The sequence below is a fragment of the Varanus komodoensis genome, unplaced genomic scaffold (assembly GCF_004798865.1).
Source record: "Varanus komodoensis strain SLA01 unplaced genomic scaffold, ASM479886v1 scaffold6_2, whole genome shotgun sequence".
NCBI classification, from domain to species: Eukaryota; Metazoa; Chordata; class Lepidosauria; order Squamata; family Varanidae; genus Varanus; species Varanus komodoensis.
The window spans coordinates 7,400,998-7,416,033 of NW_025336346.1; the positions used below are offsets into that span (position 1 = coordinate 7,400,998).

Sequence of the window (15,036 nt, forward strand, 5' to 3'; positions counted from 1 at the left end):
CCACTCCTAACTAGGAGTTTGGCAGCCAAAATATTGACTAGTTATTGAAAATGATATATGAACTTCACCCTTCCTTGTCTCTGCCATGCAAGCCAATGTAAAACAACCCTCTCTGCTCACTCTTCTGGATTGTCTTTCTCTTTCTCTAATCCAAATGCCCAGTACCCATTCAAAGCCCCACCTTTTAATGGAATTTAAGTTTTGACAGCTGCTTAGCAGAAGGTATAAAATGTGCACCCTGATAGGAATTAAAGAGGATGAAGATAAGGATTTTGCTGCAAAGGGAAACTTCCCCTCCTTCTCAGCAAAAGATTGCTCATTCTTTTGGTTTTGTCTTGACAACCAGCTTTCATGATATCTCTCCTTAAAAAGTTGAGAAAGGAAAAAAAGCATTTGCAAGCCTAAAGCAGCTCCTGCAGGTGCTGTGGAAGAAGACAGTGCCAGCTGTGACCTAGTGCCTTTTGGGCACTTTGAGGGTAGGTGGCGCTTGCCCGGGTACCACGTGGCAAGAGTGGGCAGGGTATTTGTCTGTTCTTGCCATGGGGCTGTCTGACTGGTTCCCTGATGGGCTCAGTTGTCTGAGTTCAGATGACACCACCTATTGGGAGTAATGCAACCCCTGCAACAAGGTTTGGGGGCTTGTTGGGGTGACAGTGCCAAGCCATCCTGGGGAAATCAGGGCAGGTTCAGGTGACATGACAACTCATTGTTCCTGGCAAGCCATGATGGGCTGTCCTGTAGAGCAAAAGTGCTCACTGGCATTATTCCAGAAGATTGAAGCAACAACCCCATTCTTTTATCAAGGCCATGCACATGTTTTCCTGCATCTAGGGATGGAAACTGTATTTCTGCCTTTTTCAAAGGTAAGTGAGGAATTGTGGAGCACTATTCCATTTTGAGTGGGGTGTGTGTATGTTAAGTTGCCACCCAGGTGATATAATGAGGGAGGAAATAAGTAATGACTGCCTAGAAGTGACCCCTGAAGTTTCGGAGTGCCAGAATGTATAACTGTCTGGGTTTGAAAGCCCACATTAACCAGGTTTGTGTGACATGCTGTTAAGACAAGATGGCTTAACATGTTTTGTTTAACAAGTTGCATGAAGCCCTCCTGCTTCCTGAGGAGTGCTTTATAAATCTCTCCAACTAGACATAGTGTGTGGTGGAATTTAGGAACTCCCTAAACCGTACCTGGATTGTTACTGCTTTCATAGACAAGACATAGACAAGCTGCTTGGAGGATTCATACCCTTTTCTTGTCTATCCTGGTTTGTAAGATCTGCCAGAGCTGGCTGGTTCCTTGGATCTCCAAAATGGTTGGGGCCTCCTTAAGGGACAGGGCTGGTCCTTCAATGAGGCAGGGTGAATCCCCACCCCAGATGGTGGATGTGGGGGGACAGCCTGCTGCCACAGGAGAGCCAGAGATCATAATGCTTTTAGTGCCCTACGTGAATGCCACAGGAGGCATGGGATGGGCAACTGCTTGGGAAAGAAGCTGCCATGCTGCCATGCTTGGGCACCTCGTGGCCAGTGACTTGCTCCTGAAGGGCCACTCATGAGAAATTCAGGGCAGTGGGTGGAGGCAGTTGGCGGGGAGGAAGGGAGGAGTGGACCGAGGGGAGAGCGGCCAAGCTTGCTTGTGCTACTCCTGCTCCCCCAGGCATCATCACCATCAGCAGCTCGTGTTCCCCTCTCCCCACACGGTGGATATTCCGATTTAAGTTTCAGACTAGATGATATAATGGAATCCACCTTGGTTGATGATATATTCTTCCGGGCCTCTCAGCAGCTTGCGATCCCATCGACCATAATATCCTTTTGGAGTGTGTATCCGAGTTCGACACGTGGTTTTAAAGTGGTTCTGACCTTCCTGGAGCAGGGGCTTCAGAAGGTGGTGGCAGGGGCTTCTGTTTCTCCCCATGGCCAAATAGCTTCAAAATCATTCTTATCTATATAGCCTTTTTATTTTAATCCCACAAGTTAATTTACAATTAATAGCTCTGTTCCAAACTTCTCTATACCAATCATTCAACTGATAATCATGTTTTACATTCCACTGATGGTATTTTACAGGACCGTTCAGTGTTCTAGCTGGAGCTGTGTTGCAGTTTCTGTTTTACTCTGGTGTCCACTGTTGTCCAGAAAGTTTGCTGCTTTATTACCATCTCGTTTTATTATACAAATTTTATTGTTGTAAGTTGCCTTGTAAAGGCTCCTGTCCTGAAAGGCAGCTTAGAATATTTTAAAAGAAATATATAAGGAATACAGGATCTGCCATATGTTTTGGCATGCATTATAGGTCCTTGCAAGGGATTTTACCCTGTTCATCTTTGCCATCTAGTGGCAAGTAGGGAGAAGTGCTTGCCTTTGGGGACATTTAGATCTTGCTGTAGACTCTGGAATTTGGGGGTTTCCATGTTATAATTGTCTCCTACTGTGCCAGAAGATCCATGGTTCAGAAAAGCCACTAATGAGAGCTCCAGAGCAGATATCCTCTCTTCCAGTTACATCGAATTACCAAATTCGCATTTCATGGTGGCACATTATGGGATTATTAATCCTAATTCTAACCTAAGAACCAAGCATTGGTTAATTTTAGCCTTTTCACCAAACTGAATGAATGAATGAATGAATAAAAGTGTCTATGTTTGCATGTCATGCAACAATCTCCTATCAAACAGTCTGGAAGGAGTTTATGCAAAGCAAAAGCACTAAACCTGCTCAAAGAGATAAATATGAAAAATGCTAAAGTTATGTGGGCAATCTTTCTCCATCTCTTCTTTAATACCTCCAACTAGGAAAGATTTCCCCAGACATGCCCATGACTTTATAGGTACCAAAAGCTGCATCACCAGACACCTGAGACTGGCTGTCTCCTTTCATCCTTCCCCACCTGAATCCCCATGGCTATTTCCTGTGACTTGGGGCTTCTCTACACAAGGCATTAATTGTGCACTCATGAGTCCTCACTCATCATTGTTTGTGGGTACCTTACACAAACTTGTTATCCTCCTTGGCCTCTCCCCTGCTTTCCAAGCATTTCCATTACTTTTTAGAAGGAGTCAAGAGTTCCATATTTGGGAAATGACACAATGAACCAAAATGAGAAGCACTTTTTTTATTTTTGTAATCCTGCTCTGCTACAGCGTAACCTCATGATTGTGAAATGGAACACACAGAAAGAGAGAAAGCACCCCCACCGCACCGCACCCCACCCCACAAAATAGCACATGTAAAGGAGCCAATCTTAATCCTGCAAAGAATCCAGAAGCGGAAGCCTCAATAAAATAACAGGTTGAATGTATCGTGTGGACAATCCTTTGTAAATGCCTGTGTGTGTTTGTCTGTGTTTTGGATAAGAGCAGATGTCTGCAGGCATGCTGTTATGTCACTTAATGTTTCAGAACAACACACAGAGAGAGCTTGAAAGTGTAGGTTTAATTGCAGTTGTAATTACTAGATAAGATGCTCTGCTTTGGCAGTTTTATTTTATATTGAACCTCTTGCTAGCTTTGCTACTTTTAAATTATGCAAATAATGGTTTAATTTAATCCCCAGAGAAGAAACCTTATCAAAGTTAATTTTCTTAAAAACGGTAATTGTCCTGCAATTAATGTGGAAAACATGCGGAAAAAAGAGCCCCGGGTTTTATAGAATACAAGTTCCATCTACTTGTGATTTTGTAGGCATTAGGATAACAGTGTTACATGAAAGTAGAACCATTTCAAAGTAATCTACAATTACAGTTTTAGTCTACATCAGTGGCATGAAATAGATATATATATATTCTGTTATTCCAAAGCATCATAGCCAAAAATGAGGGCATCTTGTGCTAAAACAGGCTAGGAACTACATAGTCAGTATAGGTGCCATCAATTAGCCCTTCTGCATTGTTGTGAATAAACCAACAAGGGACATTTGTACCACGTTTTGTATCTTCTGTGTAATCTTTCTGCCATCCCCTGGAAGGAAAAAGCAGTGAAATTCAAAGTGCAGAGTCCATGCAGGTAAAGACAACATCCAATCTCATAAATATTTGTATTACTGCTTACCTGGTTACTGTCAGCTGGTTGTTTTTCACAATCATGGTAGCATCTGGTTTCTCAGGGTCAGATCCAGGATGGACTTCAAGTATGTTAAAGTCAATCGGGTGGAGGAACTGCCCTGAAGGTAAAAAGAGTGATAGCAGTTACCCCTATGGTTTTGCATTGCTTCCACAGCAACACAATTTCATGCTGTTAGGGCTGGAATTAAAATGATGATTTCATGCGGCACATAATATATTAAACTCCCCGGTCCAATCCCACAAAGAACCTAATATATTGATTTATTGAAAATACTTCTAGACTACTTTTTAATGCAAATAGTCTATAAAAATAAGTAAAATAGTGATACGTGTTCTCTGATGTCCCGTTGTATAAATGTCTTTTCCCTCTTGCCCCTGGCCCTTTAGTTAGGGGTTTCCTTTTGGCTCTTTTACTTAGTTTCTATTCATTATAACACTTCGATAACAATTAAAAATTAGCTATTGCTCAGAGTGCAAAGAGGAAAATGGTAATTAACCTTTCCCCAGGCCAAGAAGCAAGAGGAAAGGACCTGTTCAGGAATGCTGAGGCTGCATGAATGAACAGGAAGAAACTAAGTAGCCAAGGAGCAGAAGACACTTAAACTAACAAACAAGAAGCAAACCACAAAATTGCCAGTAGCAAGGAATTTTGCCTGTTCATTCTGTACAAATTAAACTACAAATTAAAAAAAATAAATAAGCAGGGTCGAAAACAGTGCATTGCACTGATTTAGTAGTAACATCAATTCTTAGCAGAATTCAGACAAGTTTAGTTCCTCAGGTATTGTTAGGCAGGAAAAGAATCTCTTTTTCAATTGCTTCTACAATCTGCATTGTAAAGAGGTTCTAGTATTGTGGATACACTGAATGGAAATCCAGGTGTCTTTCTTTCATGTTTGCTGGAGGTTTTTCCATGTATTATATCATGATCACAGAAACTGACTGTGAAAGGTATTTGTTTCTTAGTATACAAAATATTAAAACAATTCTTTCTTAGCCTTATGGAAGACACAGAGGGCGGGAGCAGAGAAACGGTTTGCATTAGTTCAATTAATCTGGAAACTGCATTGTGTTGGCACAAAAGGATCCATTTATAACCTTGTAACAAACAGGTGTATATCCTGACCTGATTAATGTTTACTGAGACTCAGAAAGAAACTATATTTTGTTCATTAGGGTATACTGAGAAGCAAATGCCTTATATTTGCCCGCACCCCCACAATGTTCTTTGCTAGAAGATTTGCAAGCTCATAACATTTCACCAATGAAAAGGCTTTCAGAGTTCAGTAATTAACAATCCCTTTTTCATTTCAATTTCATTTACCAAAATCCTTTCCTAAGTTCATACCTAATAAACCATGTGTATTTTCAGATAGCCTGTGACTGTCCATGATGTAGAATCCAAGAAAATCTGCATGGCTGAGATGCTTCTTCCACTTCTTGTGCAAAACCACTTCAAATGTTGCTCCCTCGCCCAATGATACTTCCAAACTCTTTTTTCGGATGATTTTCAAAGTCAAGCTAGTTTGCCCAAGAAACAGACAAGGGGATGAATGGAAGGGATGAATGCATTTGGGCAGGGCCAGCCCCAGTTAGCTTCCACCTGAGGAAGGGCAGCACAGCGCTTGCTCCCATCATCGCCACAGCTCTGCTGCCTCCTCCACCCTGCTGCCATGAAGCCTTTCATAGTCTTGTGAGACTTTGCCCAAGTCCGGGGAGGTTTCATCCAGCTTGTGGCAAACACTGGTGAGATCTGATGAAGTCTTGCAAGCCTTACAGGGTATCTCAGCAGACATGGCTGGTTGAGGACACGTGAAGCTTCTCCCCACATTACACGGCCTCGGTCTTGGGTGGCTGTGACTCAGTCTGGTCCTCCGACTGGTGGCCAGCACAACCAGATGTCAGTGGCCATGGAGGCAGGGCCTGGCAACTGTTGCCACTCACTTGCCTTTTTGTTTAAAGTGCAGTGACTGTTGCATTTCAAGCAAAAGAGAGAGGAACTTTTCCCGCCTCTTAGCTTCAAGGTACAGAGAATCTCCCAAGTAGGAAGCCGATGTCTTATCAGCCAGGGACCCACCCAGGGACCCAAAGACCGGACCAGCCATCACCATTTCTCACTCTAACCTACCTCACAGGATTGTTTAGAGCAGAGGTCCTCAACCTTTTCCACCATGGGGCCAGTGGAAAGCTGCCGGTGCTGGGCGCAGGCCGGAAAGGTGGTGCCGGCAGTGTGTGCAGGCCAGCGCGGGGGCAGGGGCTGCGCATGTGGGCCAGCATGCTGTGGCGAGGGGAGGCGAGGCGCAGGCGGGGGCGGGCACGCGCCTTGAGGCAGGCGCATGAGGTAGCGGCTTGCTGCCTCCCCGTGCGCAGGGCAAGCTGGGCAGTGGATGGCACGTGTGTGGACATGGGCACGCACGCAGCAGGTCCAAATGGGCATGGCGGGCCGAATCCGGCCCCCAGGTCTTGGTTTGAGGACCCATGGTTTAGAGAATGAAGCGGGGGAGAATCAGACTATGGTGCTGTCCTAAGCTCATTGTTGCAGGAAGAAAAAAGAAATTAATGAGCAATAACTGTACCTTGGATGTAGTAAGATGACTTCATCCAGCCACATGAATGTCTTCTGCTTTGTGCCGTTGTGGAGAACAATTTTCTCAGGAGTTACTTCCAGTGTTAAATTCAGTTGTGTATTTATAATCCCAAGTCTTCCTATATAGGTATTATGTAACCCTGCATCATTATCAGTTGTCACATCTCCAATAAGTTGTCCATTCACAATAATTCCTGAATGGAAGGAAGGAAGGAAGGAAGGAAGGAAGGAAGGAAGGAAGGAAGGAAGGAAGGGGTGATGACAGTGATGGCATGAAGAGGAATATAATTAAGAAAAAAAATAAGGGAAATAGACCTTTATAGTTAAAGCAATAGTTTTCTCTTGGCATGAAAATGTATCATAGAACTGAAATTTATTGAAAATTATTACAATGATGGTTTTGGTCCTCTTACTTAATCAAGAACCTTATTCAGAGCAGCAGATGAGAAAAAGCATACCTGTGTCTGCATGGTACCACTTCCACTTACCTGTGGTTGGGTCTCTAATTAGATTTAAGACTACACCAGGGTCTTCATTAATGTTAAAACAAAGAGCATCTTCTTTTTGGGGCACATCAATTATAAAGTGTGGATCTCCATCGACTGCAAATAGAAATTTCCATTTAGATCATCCTGCCTCTTGACCAAAGCTCTCAGCCAATATTACACATTATATTTTCATCCGACTTGGAATCACATCTTGAAAATGAGTAAAGAAATTTATTTTGGCTTTAATGCCCATTCCTCACTCAAGAAAGAGTCCGCAGAGTTAGAGGGGAACTGCATGCTATTGCAGCAAGCGCAGGCTCCTGAAACATGTAATATGGATGCAGGGGCCGTGAGATATTGGCAGGGTAGAAACAATGGAACTGCCTGACCCATGTGAATGCTCCTCCAAGACAACTCCTTTTCCCTCGGCTAGGCTGGCTTCCAGTCTCAAAGCCATGCGAAGCAGAACCACTGGGAAATGGCAGGGTAGCTTGGTCTGATCTGAATAGGAAAAATCGCTTGTGGCAGGGGAATGCGCTTCCCCACTCACCTGCCAGGTCTCCCCTGCAAATGCTCCCCTGGGCCTCCTATTAGAGTAACAACACAAATCCAGCTTTAGGAACCACTTGCTTGCCTCCCAATGAGTAAATCTGCCCTTAGGGGGGTCAAACCCTCCTGCATTCAAGAAAAGTATGCTAGTCAGATTTTGGGGTGAATAGACACCGGTTTAGGCATAGGTTCCCTTTTTAAAAATGAGCTGTATTCAACAACAACTAATTTAATGTAAAAAGAACCAGAACTTCAAGATCACCTATGAGAGCCTGGTGCATACACTTGGAATTAAATAATTCTGTGTCCAGTAAATTGCTTGAAGCACCAGAATTGGATAGATATAATAGCCTTGCACACCTGTAATGTAAGACTGGCGAATTGTATTGTTATTTCTTTGTAGAACCATTGAGAGTTGGAAATCCTGCTCAACATGAACCTGTCACACATGGGTTTTCTGTTCCATTACATGGTTCTTTCTAACCAGAGTTTGTTATGCTATGTGACTCAACTGCTTAGTGGTATGAAACCAAATCATGAAATGAAAGCATGGTTACAAGTGAGTGTACAAACAGAAGTTTGGAGATAATGCTGACCATAATTTACCAATGCAGATGTCATGGCAAACCATGGTTAAAGAAAACCAACGAATAGAGGAGTAAAGTTACATGTGACCAGGGACATGTTAGTGCATGAACCATGGGTTATGATCTGTGTCTCCATCTTATGTGCATAATAGAGCATGCACACTAGCAGATGTTAAATCATAACCTTTTGAAGCTCACCCCTCCACCCGAAGTGTATCTGTGAGCAAGTCAAAACAAAACTCACCACTGGTATACCTGTGAGATGTTGCTGGGACGCTATATGATGGGACAACAGATTGTGATGCTATGTAGAGAGAGAGGGAGGGGAGAAAGAGAGAGAGAGTTGAGCAGAAGTTTTAAAAAAGGCTTGCTTATATATTTTGCCAACAGTGAGACCTGAATTTTCATCCATTGCAAAGTCTAACTTTATAATCTAACTTCGCTGATATAACTTGATAGTGTGGTATTCCAAATAGACATGAGCAAGGTTTTGGTGATCCTCACTTGTATTTTACAGTCGTTCTAAACTAAAGCTTTTGCTATAATCGAATAAAGGAACAGCACTTCTCAGGAGGGCCCTGCACATGGGAGGGGACTATTTCCTTTAGAGGAAAGGCTATTGCACATGATTTGCAGCCCCTAAACTAACTAGACAGAAGATGACCGATGTACCAGTAGTTCAGCGGTTTGTTTTTCAGATGCTGACAGGCAATTGGGCTTCGAAGCTTTCTGGCATCACTTGTAGATGGGATTTGAATTCACACTCAGAACAGGGCAGTGCCCACTATCCATGTCACAAAACTAGGCAAATGCACAGATTGCATCATCTTCAACACTTTCCTAGTTGACTTGCAAATGAATTCCCCGATGCTTCCTAGCATTTTTGGATGAAAATGCTCACATTTTCATCCAAAAACTGGGAACACAAGTTCACAGTGAACTGAAAATCAGGATTCAAGTTTAAATATAGGATTGTTCTGTCTTTGTTTATACTATGAATACAATTGATTAGTATATGTGAAAAACGATTGTAACTTACATTGCCGGGTAGCTGTAAGGGAAAGAAGACAGAACAAATAAATATTTAAATGCATATTCTCTCTCTAATTTTTACTTCAAAACACATTTTTATTTATTTCATTTCATTTTAATACTGCCCCATCACCCATGGGCTCTCTGGGCAGTCTACAACATACTCCGATGCATGTTGTGTCTCAAAATATCTGCATAATTCGAAACATTTGAGGGCAATCCTGTGGCCCCCAGATAGAGTCCAGCAGGCAAAAGGTCCTGATCTTTCCCTCTTGCAGGCCACAGACAAAGCTTCAGTGTCAGAGGAGGAAATCCAGCAGGGACAGTTGCATGGCTCCTCCTTCCAACCATGGGAAGCAGGAGAAGAGGGACGGCTGGGGTGATGAGCGAGAGATGAGGCTGCAATCTGCTGGATCCAATGGCCTCTTGGCCTGGCCCTGGCCCTGGCCCTGGCCCCACAGCTCAGTCAGGCTGGCTCAGAAGCGATTCTAGGATAAACCAGTGCAGGATGGAGAAGCAAAAAGGCCTCCATTTTTCCTTCTGCCTAGCTGGAAAGATTCTGGCAGAGCACCTTCCAATCTTAGAGGCTCCCTTCAGGCAGGTATCAATCCCATCAGACTGCACAACTGTTAAGGATTGTGTCTCTGCTTGAGGAGAAGGGCAACATCTGGGGGTTAGCCAAGTTCTGATCCATACATCCATGGAAGAGGTGCCAATTCTTGATGGATTCCATAATTTTCTCATCATTCTTTACTTACATTTTTCCCCTGATTTATATCCTGCCTTTTTCCTACAAAGGGCTCAAGGCAGCTTACATCATTCTCCTCCTCCATCTTATCCCCACAACAACAACCCTGTGAGGTAGGTTGGGCTGAGTGTCTGTGACTGGCCCAAAGTCACCCAGTTGGCTCCATGGCCGAGTGAGGACTTGAACCCAGATCGCCTGAGTCCCAGTCCCATGCTCTTAACCACTGCACCACACTGGCTCTCATATATTAAGAATGCAAAGGAAAGAATATGGGTGTCCTAGGACAACAGGATGCAGAGTGTCAGAAACTGAACTCAGGAAAGCCTAGTATTAATGAGCTAGCACATCACAAGGACTGTGCAGCAATACAAATCTTTCCCTTGGTATCAGTCTGTTTAAAGATTACAGTTCCTGTAGTTTCATGTTTGTGCAGCAGAGGGATTTCAGCTGGAAGGGCTGTTTCTCATTCTGTACTTTCCTGCACGCAGATGCCACAGTCCATTAACACTTGGGCTGCTTTACTTGCAGTCCTGTTATTTTTTTTAATCCAAGTTCCAGCTCTCACCCAACTGTAGTTCAAAACTGAAACAGCAGCATTAACTATTCAGGTGGCAACTGCATGAACTGTACAGGCTCCCTCAACTGTTCCAGCTTAAGCAGCATAAAATTCCACTCTGTTGTTAAACCAGATTTACATACTGGCTAGGAGTAGTAGTAGTTGCTGTTCTGACATTTGTATACCGTCCTTTGCAGCAGCCTCAGGACGGCTTACAAAAATATCAATATAAATAACAATAAAATCATACAACTCTCAATAAAAACAATATGTGAGTTACAGTCCTGTTGTCAATTGCAGCACTCCACAACACCCCAAAAATAGTTGGCCAGAGGGAGGCCACATAGGAAAAAGAACACAGCCATACTGAATTTCCTGTCTTGAAAATTAACAAGCTAGCCTGACCTCGAATGCAGTAATCAAGGGGACAGTGGAAACTGGCTCTAGCCGCCATGAAAGTTGCAAATGTGCAGGGAGTAAGAAGATGGGAAGCCTGTGCGAATCTCGAGCAGATAAGAAATAGACATGGGAAATACCCAGTCCTTGACAGAAGAAAGGACTCTTTCTCCAGCACGGGAGGAGGAGCACATGCATTGATGTACTGATGCATAAGATGTGTATTAGGTGACCTAATTGCTTATGTAGGATATAAAATGCATGTACTGGGGTGCAACTTTTAAGACACTGCTTTGGGCTGCATATCCCCTTTTGTCTCCCTTTATTCTATGGCGCACTAGAATAAAGTTTGTTTGGCTCTGAGTCTAGTCTCAGGCTCCTTTTGACTTGGGATCTGGGGTCCACCTGGGCTTGCCCTAGCTGTTGACTGGCTGAGTTCGGTAACAGTCCAATGACAGCTGGATGAAATCTGTCAGTATAGGCTTCTTTCAGCTTCTCATTTTTCTAACCTGCATTCTGGTTTAGTTCAAACTTTGAAAATTTCTCCAGTCTTAAATTTGGTTTAATTGAACTTTGGGGCGGAGGAGGGGGGATTAATAAAATTCATTTATTATGTACATTTCTCCTGCTGTATGTAATTCTGTTTGCCTTCCTAATATATATGGTTTTTGCAAGCAGTGTTCTTAATATAACCTGCTTTAAGTGTTACTTCCCCTAATATGTGGATTTTGTATGCATTTCTTGACTGGAAAACACCACTACAAATTGCAATGAAGAGCAAATTTTGAAGTATATTTGAACTTTGATTTACATAGCAATTCAAAAATCCAAAAATAAGCAAGTTCACATTAAAATGCAACCTGAACAAATTTCTCCCCTATCCCTAAGGTCAACAGATCTGGGGGGCAATCTTAAATGAATTAAGGGCCTGTGTACAAAGAATTGCCACAACTATGCAGCTGCTTTCAAATGTCTCCTTACTGGAGCAATTTCTTCACAGCAAGTGTTTTCCATGAACAGGCTTTCTAAGGAAATGTGATTTTCTGCCCACCTCCACATAAAGGTCACAACAAAAGCTTGCTCAATCTGAGGAACCGGCTGGCTAATACATATGACTTTATTGTTAGGAGGCTGCCTTGCTGAAAGCAGTGGTCCCTTCCCATGAGTTGCATGCCCTAGTAATCCAATAATTAAAATGGAATTATACTTAAAGGGAAAGCAACAATTAAATCAAACTTACCCTCAGCTGTTTCCAACAGCGAGAAAGAAAACAAAAAGGAAAAAAGAGTGAAAATGTTTAGAAAATCCATTCTCATGAAAGGTCATTTACATTTTCTCATCAAAATACTGCTCAGGTAAGCGCAAAGGAACTGATACAAATCTTTTGGCAGGACTGTGGAATGACCACTTGTCACTTTAAAAAGCCATTTTTAAAAGGGCCTTTCACCATGCGGTAGCTTTAGTGCCCATACAGTGCCCTCTTTGCCCCATAACACCAGACTTACTCTTTGAGGGTGGCTCTACCAGAGGAGACTTGTCACACAACTACCAGCTATGTAATGTAAGCAAATTCCGCAAGTCCTTCATTTCCCTTCCCTCTAAGTTTTCAAGTAGGGTACAAGCAGCTGCCAGATACATGATGCTGGTAAGGTAACTGTGAATTAAATCCAAACTTAGTCCTACTTAGAGCGATCACATTGAAATCCATGGTACTTCAGCAAATTGTTTCAGGGGGTCTGCTCTAGGTAGGACCATCTTGAGCTTTAACCTTGTTTCCCAATGCTGTCGTCTCCAGCATGAGCACTGCTCTTGGTGCTTGCCAAACTACCTGTCTATCCTGATTTCAATTTTATTTAAGTTTTTTAAAAATAATAATACTAATACCCTGGAGCCTAACTTGCTGCAAAGTGAAGAGCTGCCTCCCAGCATAAACTTGTTTTGGTTCAAAAGAGTGATTTTCTGCTTAAAGCTCAACCCCACTTCTGTCTTAGGTTGTTGGGCAAGTTACTTTACCTGAGTATCACCAATCTGCTTCCTGGAAAATGCATAACTGTAACTGCAGCATGGCAGCTGTTTTACGAATGGGCACTGCCCCTCCCAAGGCAAGCCATGGCAGCCACGTACAATACTGAATTTCCAAATGTGCCCACTGGTCAAAAGGCTGGAGACCGCTTCATACAGCAATGCCAGTCGTATTTTCTGAAGATTAGTGTACTTGCTGTTGGAGTTCTTTCCTACCACCAATTAATGGCCAAAAGACTAGAATTGCTAAGTCATGTGCATGTTTCTGGAAAGGAAAGCAATTATGCCATTGTACGTAAAGCACATTTCAGTAGTGTATGAAAACTGCGCATCAGTGCCACATACGTTTCCAGTACGATTACATTCACCAGCTGAGTGGGGAGTTTGCTGGGGCTTGCTAGTCTTCTGTAACACTCTTTTAAAAATAAGTGTAATGAAGCTGTACCTTCCAGAGGTTTGTCAGCAAGTGCTGTCTTATCTTCATTGTCTTCTGGCTTTGTGACTACCATGGATGTCAAAGGGGTCACAAACTTGTATTGCAGAGACATTTCCAGGGCTTTAGCAGTAAGGTTTGCCTTTTCCTCTCCCTTTGCTGCATTGCTAAATGAGAGAATGACACCAGATTATTTATAATTCTTCTCTGTAGCTGTATAAGATGGAGGAAACTGAGTTGTGATGGGCACCTGCAAGCAGCTTGGTCCATATCAATCATAGCACTGAATCCCCCAAAGTTGGGAGACACTCTAGGAAAATCCCACTGCTTCTGGGCCACTGGGGAATTCCACAAGTGGATTCAGGGCAAGTTGGACACATGGGTTCTGGCTGTAATCACACAGAAATTAAGAGGCCAATGCAAATACCTAGATTTAGGATTTCATGATAAATGTAGTAGAATTGCCTTGTAGAAATTTGTGCTGAATCAACACAAGATTGATTCAACACAAACCTCCTTGTATCCAGTTCTGTGCTATATGTGGACTGTATGTTGCTCTGAGAGCAATGGAGCAACTGCAGTGCAGACCTATATATGCACAGAGCACGTCTGTTATGCTCAATGGGACTTTCTCCTCCAGAACCGTGCATAGGATTGCTAACTTATTGAACTGGATGTAGCCTGTTTCTCCAAGAGTTTTGAGCTCATTCATGAGTTGGGAAGCACTTTTCAGTACCGTTTCTCCAGAAGCTGGTGGATGGTGAGATAAGCCCAGAGCCTCCTAATGAAGTCTCCAAATATGTACTCCCTCTCTTCAAGAGCTTTAGTTGTTTCTTCAACATCTGCTTGTTCAGCAAAGATCATGTCATCTTCTGCCTGTTAGAAATTTTTCACAGAAATGCTTCTGTTTATTTGTCTGCTTACTAACCTCCGTAGGCTATCTTTCTACCAAAGCAATCAAGACAGTTTACAGTTTAAACAGCAAGGTAGGGAAGCCGGCTTCAGGTGATACAGATGACAGGTGTGTTTCTTTCCTCTGCCCATCAAGTGCCCAGGGGGAAGGATGACTTTTGATACAATGACATGGTTCGTTCATATGGCTAGGGACCCAAGGATGGTGGACTCATACCCTCAGTCCATTGCTGTGGCAGTTCGAAACCTCACCAAAGTTATAGTTCTCAGCCACCATCACCCCAAAGGTTTCTTTATAGGTAATATTCAATAAGAAATATGTTTCTCCTGGCTTCTCTGGCATTGGGTGTGCATATGTGTGCTCCAGTTCTCTATATAAGATCCCCAAATGTATCTTGATGCCAGTAGCATAAGCAGCATAATAGAGCATTTGAAAAGGGCAGGCAGGCAGCATCAACAACACCCTGGGGGCCCAGCCACTGGCAAACTGGGCTATGGGTGGCATAAAAATGCAATGAAAGCATGAATGAATGAATGAAAACATGCATGTATGATGAATAACAAACTGGCTTTGCCACCTTGCTGATTCCAAAACCAAATTCGGATCTGTACATAATCAGGGATGGTAATGACAAGCTGGCAAATATGAGTCATCATGTCCTC

At 43.0% G+C, this 15,036-nt stretch overlaps 1 protein-coding gene across 1 annotated transcript in view; it reads right to left on the minus strand.

Annotated features, from left to right (window-relative positions):
- Positions 1-3,416: 3,416 nt before the first annotated feature.
- The window catches only part of ITIH3 (inter-alpha-trypsin inhibitor heavy chain 3), a 29,374-nt gene continuing 17,754 nt past the window's right edge, over positions 3,417-15,036 (minus strand). Inside the window, exons 13-22 of the mRNA XM_044451527.1 lie at positions 14,198-14,337; positions 13,474-13,628; positions 12,247-12,252; positions 9,314-9,325; positions 8,519-8,578; positions 7,139-7,252; positions 6,640-6,844; positions 5,412-5,584; positions 4,050-4,161; positions 3,417-3,959 (exon numbers count right to left, since the gene is read on the minus strand). Coding sequence (XP_044307462.1) covers positions 3,830-3,959; positions 4,050-4,161; positions 5,412-5,584; positions 6,640-6,844; positions 7,139-7,252; positions 8,519-8,578; positions 9,314-9,325; positions 12,247-12,252; positions 13,474-13,628; positions 14,198-14,337 — 1,107 coding nt within the window. The 3' untranslated portion in view covers positions 3,417-3,829. The remainder of the gene's footprint in view (positions 3,960-4,049; positions 4,162-5,411; positions 5,585-6,639; positions 6,845-7,138; positions 7,253-8,518; positions 8,579-9,313; positions 9,326-12,246; positions 12,253-13,473; positions 13,629-14,197; positions 14,338-15,036) is intronic.